The 8151-nt window shown below is 28.1% G+C and overlaps 1 protein-coding gene across 1 annotated transcript; it reads left to right on the forward strand.

Annotated features, from left to right (window-relative positions):
• Nucleotides 1-4116: 4116 nt before the first annotated feature.
• On the forward strand, nt 4117-7936 carry LOC112747650 (protein GET1-like). The gene is made up of 7 exons (XM_025795801.2): nt 4117-4308; nt 4552-4631; nt 5570-5640; nt 6004-6062; nt 6150-6231; nt 6405-6454; nt 7552-7936. Exons 1-7 carry the CDS (start codon nt 4192-4194, stop codon nt 7618-7620), a joined length of 528 nt encoding a protein of 175 aa, XP_025651586.1. The 5' UTR covers nt 4117-4191; the 3' UTR covers nt 7621-7936.
• The last annotated feature ends 215 nt before the right edge of the window (nt 7937-8151 follow it).

The following is an 8151-nucleotide window of genomic DNA, read 5'->3' on the forward strand; positions in this document are numbered from 1 at the left end:
TAAATCTGAGATGAACAAACGATGACAGCGATACGAATCTAAGGCGGATCGGATAAAAACGAAGTCAAAGGAGTAAGAAAGTTACGACGGTGGAAGAAAGTTACGCGAATTAATCCAATGTTAATACTTCTTTTCCTTTTTCAGTTTTTCTTTCTCTCCCCGTTTTTTAACTTGACTTAGGGATAATAAAAAGAAAGTGATAATAAAGTTTTGTGACAATAATAGCAATGGCCATTATAATAATTTAAAAAAATTAAAATTACAAATAATAAAAGATAATAATTTTTTGACAATAGTAATAATGGCCGCTATAATATATAATAATAATAGCAAATATATAATTACCGTAAAAATATAATTTGAATTAAAAAATTAATGACTATTATGTTATTGTCATTAAAAGTTTGTCGTTCAAATATATATTTTTTTATAGTGTAATTTTTGTCTTTTAGTATTAGTTTTTGTTCTAAATGCAGTTAATTTTTTTTAATTATTAAAGAGCGATAAACTTCCAGTAATTTGTTACCTTTTGTGCTTTTATTAACTAATAATACTATAACGGTGTAAATTTTTATGCACTTGATGATCAATAAAAAGATAACTTACTAGAAAAACGAGTAAACAAAAATGGTATGGTTCAAAAACCTTTATTGATGAAACCACTTTTACCATTGCTAGCTGGTCAAAACAATAATCTTTTTAATTAGCGCGACTATCTTAGATATTTTGAAAATCGATTACTTTTTCTTTCTTTTTAAACATGGACGACAATAACATTTAAAAGTCAAATTCCTAATATACTATACTAGGTATGTATTAGCCTAATTTTAGGAGGGTGGATTTTCCCATTTTCTTTAATTATTTGGTAAAATATATTTTTTTATTATTTATTATTTGTTTATATGTTTTTTTTATTTCACTTAAAAAGTATAAGATAAAAAATCATATTTTACCAAATAATTAAGAGTAAAATTGAGAGACAATCTTAATACTTTATTAGTATGTTTTAAAATTTTTAATGATATAGAATTGAATTGAATTCTATCGAAAATTGGATTCTAGAATTGAATTGAATTATAATATTTAGAATAAATTAGTAAAATTATAGAATTGAATTGAATTTTAGTGTTTGAAATGTCTATCAAATGAATTAAAATTTTATAATAGACAATGTTATCCTATATTAATATAACATCATATTTAACCTCAAATAATAAATATATTTATTTATTAAATTATATAAAATAATAAAAAATTTATATGTTTAATTAAAATTTGTTTTAATTAAAATTTGTTCACCTCTGTTAAAAAAACAAAATTTAGATGAATTTAAAAATATTAAATTTAAAAATATTAAATTTAAAAAATATTTATTAATTAAAAAATTAAACAATTTTTTATGATTGATTCCAACGACAAACCAACAACAAAAAAGACACATGAACTATCAAGAATGAATTTGTTGAGTAGTCTAATGACATAGTAAGTAAAAAATATTAATTATTAATGGTAAATTATAGCAACTAATTCATGTTATTAAAATGGAACAAAATTATGCTACTTTTTACTAGTGTCATGATAATCAGGTTCATTGATAGCTCCCTCCCAAAACCAGACCCTGCTCTGATACCATATTATAATACAATTCTTTTCACTTTTGTATTGTAATAACTTAAAATGTTCAGACGTATTGAAAAATGCTTAGTATCATTAATTTAAGTTAAACACATAAAATTTATACGTGTGGATAACTTTTTTAGATTTATATAGTAGATCTTTCAAAAAAAAAGGTATATATTATATTAAATGAATTTAAAGAAAAGAAAGGAAGAAAATGAAAATGGCGAGAAAAGAGAGAGTTGTGTTGAAAAGTGAAAAGCATTAAGAGAAAGTGAATAAACAATTAAAAAAAAGTAATTAGATTATAAAGATATTTTAAATATTTTAAGTTTTAAATGAAATCCAATAAAATTAGATTTCAAATTGAATTTATTCGGGTTGAAATTAATTTTGAGAAAAAATAATAGAATTGAATTGAATTCCATCTAAATTAATTTAAATATTTTTGTTTTAAATATTGAAATTAAATTAAATTCTCATAAAAATTAAATTTTAAAAAAATTTTAAATAAATAAAAAAAATTGAGAGGATTTATTAATCCTAATACTTTATGATAAGATCTTTTAAAGTTTAAGCTTGAATGATTTTGAGAAGAGAACGAAAATTAGAAAAGCAGCAACTAATTGAAGTCCTTCCCGCTATAATTAATAAGAAAATATTAGAATATCCACTGTTAAAAAAATGTATTAAATGAATTTATTTTTATTTCTTTAATACTTTTTGGTTTAGTATTTATTACGATGAGTAACCGGAGATTAATGGATTGGATTCATTAGGTTGGTCCAATAGTCTCAGGAGAGAAGTCTTAGAACGGGTTTGCGTCTTTGGGGCCTCCGTCCGACTTGTAAATATGAGCGAGTGGGGTGGTACTTGCAAAGACACTTCGATGCCTAAGTCAGCAAGGGTGTAAGCAGGTTTAAAGAGTACTGGGCTTAGAGATGCCTAAGGGGTGTCAGTGTATTTATAGTGGTGAACCAATAACCACCGTTGAAGTAGTTCTACCTTTTAAGGTGGATAACCGTCTCTTTATCTTAGGGAGGTTGAGATATGGCTCCTGAAAATGGGTTGAGGGATTCTAGGGGCAGTTATTTTAGCGTTATCTGCTAGCTAATTTTCGTTCCCAACTTCCTTAGAGCAGGTCGTAGTAGGAGCCGACTTCTAGGAGAAAGTTGGTGTAAAATGAGGGTCAATTCATTGACCTTAGAGTTGGAATAGGATATGAACAGTATTATATATATAATTTTTAAATAAAAATAAAATATAATATAATTAAAAAATACAAATAACTTGTTAAAGAAAATTGAATATAATTAGTAGTAGGGGTGTACAAATTTCAATTTGATTTGTAGGAGTTGCAATTTTTATTCAAATTCTATCTGCACATCTGCCATTTTTTATTCAAATCTTATCCGAAATTTAGAAATATCATCCAATTTGCAAATCTTATTGGATCATGTAGTGGGATTGGATATCAGATTTTATATATGTATATGCGCATTAGATATGTGTAAATCTAAATAAAATAATAATATATATATATATATATATATGTTTTTTTTCAAAATTTTGTTTAATTTTTTATTTGTATTGTACTTTTGAAATGTTCGTATATCAAAAATTTATATTATTACTTGTATTTTCGGATTGAAAGAGTTAATATTTAATTTAGTCCAAAAAATTTAAAATTGAATTTAAATTGACTCTTAAATAAAAGAAGTCGATTTTTATAAATAATGTGTTAATTTTACATATTAAATTGTCAATATTTAAATTTCTCATTTAGATTTTATATGATTAAGATTTATTAGACTTTCTAAAAATTTAATTAGTTCTCTAATATCTTCGTGAAGATGATAATAATAAGTTCAATTAGGAAAATTTGTGTTTTTAGAAGCAACACTCAAGTTTTTAAAGTTCTAATAAATCTTGATCACATGAAAGTTAAATAAGAAATTTAAATCACAACAGATTAATGTACTAGATCAACACATCATTAATAGAAATTAGTTCAAAAATTAACGTGAGTTACGATTATAAATTTTAAAGATCAAATTAAATTCGATTTTAAATTTTAGATACCAAATTAAATATTAATTTGGGTTGAAATGTTCAGCAATTTTAAGTTGAATTATATAAAAAATAACACATAAGGAATAAAAGAAAAAGAAGAAGAAAGATGCTTATATATGTAATTATGCATGCAAGGGTACAGCAAGATTTGGTTCAACTTAATTATTAAAAACATTTGGCGGCCAATCATTTATGTATTCAGATAAATGATATAACGCAATATTTTAATAACAATAAAAATTTAATTTTGATGTAAAATAATTATATAATTATATTTATTTTTTAATAATATTTTTTTAATTAAAGATATAGAGTGTCGAATTTGCGACTTTTTAAATGAGTATGAAGAAATTATGCCATATTTTTAGTTATTTACTTGATATTGCGTAATTGAATTGGATCAAAATTAAATTCTAATAATAATAAAGGAACAAAGATAGAAGAAGGGGATGCAACGTATTGAAATCTTAGTTGCATTGATCATCCAAATCTGAGTGAATAATGGGAGACGAAGCAAGCCACGAACATCGTGATCAGGGTTCATTAGCAGCTCCTTTCGTTTTCTTGGTTGTTGCTTCTGTGCAGTTTTCATACTTTTGTCTTGATTACTTGAAGAAGGTACCTCTCTATTTTTCATGTCTCTCACCATTCTAATCATAATTTCAATCAAACCCTACTATGTTAACCCATTACATTCATTTTCTTATTAAGATCCAAAAAATGCGAATTAGATCATCTGATTTTCATGCAGAAACTTATATACGTAGAAAATCATCAAATTAAAGAGTTGCACGTGTTGATTTGATAATACTCATTTGTTTAATTAGTCACATTATTGTTTCTCTTTGCCCCCTACTACAGAAGGGATCTGTTAATGATAAGCAAAATCAGCTTCGTGCGGAAATAAAAGGCCTTTTGAAAGAGGCAAAATTATTGTCACAGTGAGTAACTCATATGCTTTAATGTGCTATAGATCTGATCTGTGTAATTTTGTTTCTTAGTTTAGTCATCATGGATTCAGGCATGAGTACCTTTCCTTATTTAATTTTTGGATTCTATCATATCTTTCAAGTTAACATGGTTAGATTCTGAATAAATGAGTATCAAATATTATTAAGGAAGAATTCAGTGTATTCACTCAACTATTGAAGTAACTCCAATATTAGAAATAACAAAAGAGGAATGCTATAAGGCCATAAGAATTTATTGTTTTTGGTCATCAATTAGCCATCAATGTTTAAAAGTGTGGGCTAAAATATGATGTTAGATTACTAAACTAAAGGAATTGGATTGATGGTTAAAAATAATAAATTATGATGACTATCTGGTATTTTTCATAAAGCAATAAGGCCCGAAGGAGAAGCACGTGTGCAACTGGCCCCAAGGTTGCTCTGGACCACCATCCGTGCGAGTTGCTCCCCAACAAGAGCTTGTCTCTTTGAATCAACCGCGAGACAGGGGCTCCTGGGAGGCCAGCATTCGCCCTCTCCTCATGGCTTAAGACGGGCTGGGTGGGGTGGGTTTTGGTGACACTTAGGCAGACGCGCTCTCAACCTAAGGGCTTTGGGGCTCTGTCTTGCCTCTCCCATTGTTTTCATAGCTTTGATACCTCTGGAGGCTGGGATGTTGAACCTCGGGATCGTAGGAACTCCGGCATATTTATCTAAAAATGTTTGGACATGCTTGTTATAGAAGTGAATAGAAGGATGGACGACAAAGAAAGTTAACTAACATGAGTAGAGATTAAATCACTGGAAAAGAGATGGCCGAAGATTTATTGTGTTTGAGTATTTATGTGTGTTATTAGTTTAGAAAACATTTGTCTTGTGTATATATCTGAGTAAAAGAGAGCATTTTGGCCACTTGTTTGTGCTGTTAGGCCAGCAACCTTTGCACAAGCTGCAAAACTTAAAAGATTGGCAGCTACCAAGGAGAAGGAACTTGCAAAATGTGAGTTCATTTTCTGTTGAAATCTTCTTTAAAATTTTTATTTTGCATTTTGCATGTTATTGATATAAATTGACATGTTGCAATTTCATACTTTTTAAGAATTTTGAACCTGTATTTTCTAGGTCTTTTTTCATCGACATTGTAATAACACTATGCATTGAGCTCAACTTTGATAGAAAAATATATTGATTATCAGTTAGAAAACAACATCAAGTCATATAATACTTCTTATATGTAGTATCTATCTTCAATTTTGATCTTTCATACCCTTGATTCTATCAATTGTTTGATAAAACTTTAACAATAATCAATGTCATTACCTAAAAGATTGTTAAAAACCATACTTTATAAACTATTGTGCAGTTCAAAATATGCATCACAGGGATTATGCTTTGTATACAAAACTGATGCTTGTCACAAAGGTATCTCAAGATACAACTTTTTCTCATGTTAATTTCTTGTCAAAATTTAAGCTCATGTGATACTTATTATTTGTTTGTTTTATGTAGTATGTAACATATGCACTGCTGCTCTTTTGGTTCTGGCATGTTCCTGTGGCTAGCATTTCTATGCAACTTGTGCAACCATTTGGTAAATGCAATTATGATGATATGCATTATTACTTCAATTTAATTTTAGTATGTTACATTAATTAATGAACCCTCTCATACATTACTTTCTTGGATTTCTGACATTATTAAACTGGCATGAGCCGCATGAGTCATTTTTATTTGAATTCTAAACATATTTTACACTCTTTGCAGGAAGACTTTTATCTTGGAACACTTCAAGAGTTCAAGAAAACCATGCTACGGTAAGTAATAATTAGTATCTTAAGCTTTGTATTCTCTTGAAACATGTTATTCCGCCATCATTTTTATTAGGGGTGACTCTTGCTACTACCCTGAATCATTAACCCTTGTATTTAATATAAGGAATTAAAATTAATGTTAGATTAAAGAAGTGTGATACTTGTCTTGAATGTTACTCCAATTCAAATCTTGAGCCAGTGTTTTGGGATATTTAGTCATTTAATTAGGTGCAATACATAGACACTAGCAATATAAGGTGCAACACTAAAACCATTTGGAAACACTTTGTTTTAGTGATTCAAAGACTGATTTGAATGTTATTTGTCACATGATGAGATGTATTAAATATACCCGTTCTCTTGTTCAGTATATTAAATTGAGTTACTCTTCTCTATCATTAGATATAGTTTATGACCTAAATCAGTGAGTTTTATCCCTCATCTATATTGGTGAAGAGTCCTGCTAGGGAGCCAATGGAATATTTGTACAATGTGTACAATAGATTATTTATTTGGCCCAATATGAGTTAAAAAATGAACATTCTCATACTATCCACAATAAGTCAATAACCATCCGGATACTAGAAATAATAAACATCTCATGTTATCCCAAAAGCTTAAGCTGATTTTGAGATTCACCAAGAATCGAACTCTTGACCTTTCAGATCTAGAGTTCTAATATCGTGTCATGATACCACTCATCCCAAAAGCTTAAGCCGATGGAAAAAGGTAACACTAATGGTTATATCTCTAATACTGAATCGGACATCCTTAAACCTCCATTATACACATTGTACAAATATTCCATTGGCTCCCTATACTTCCTCAGGGTGGATAACGTGAATCAGTTTAGCATACGAGAAAAAATGAGTACAAAAAACATTTTTTTATAGTATTAAAAATGATTAAAACATTATTTAACAAAGATATGTAATTATATATAAACTAACTACTAAAAATTTTGTATCTTAAACTCCTAACTCATTAATCTGAAGCAATTTTTCAGCATGATTTTTATATATAATCTTAATAAATAGCATTATAATTTCTTGTGCAAGAAATTGATAGGTAATTCTAACTGTTGTTACATATATATGCAGATTGGGATAATATCATGGTTAGTAGTATCTGCCAGGTTTTGCAGATTTGTCCGTAAAGCTTATAGCTAATAGCAGGTAGTGTCATGATTTTTCCTCAAAACAATATCAAATGCAGAAAGTTGCTTGGACTGCAATCTTGGATCTTAAAATGTAACTAACATCACCTTAAGCTTTGTACCATCATGATTTTGTTTTTTAATTCTTAAAAGTTAAAACCTTGGCTGGTTGATCAGTCTTGCTACTTGTAATACTTCATTTATTTTTGCCATTGATTTTACTTTTTTATTTATTTATTTTTTAATAAGCCCAGGCTAAATACCTTCTTGAGAATCCACTTTGAATGTGGATGTGCCAGTAAAATTTTCATGTCATAGGCATTTATCTATTTTTTCTCCATGAAAATATAATTTGTACTTGGTAAGAAATTTCATCATTTACTAAATATTTGGTGAGGAAAGAAAATAAGAAGGAAATGATATAAAACTGGAATTCTCCTTCCTTTATTTCTTTGATACATTGAATGAGATTTGAATTTCTCTCATTTTGCTAAACTGCTAACTATCTGAATCACTCACGAGCCACCACTATACCACACTTTTA

This window comes from Arachis hypogaea, chromosome 15 (assembly GCF_003086295.3).
Source record: "Arachis hypogaea cultivar Tifrunner chromosome 15, arahy.Tifrunner.gnm2.J5K5, whole genome shotgun sequence".
Classification (NCBI taxonomy): domain Eukaryota; kingdom Viridiplantae; phylum Streptophyta; class Magnoliopsida; order Fabales; family Fabaceae; genus Arachis; species Arachis hypogaea.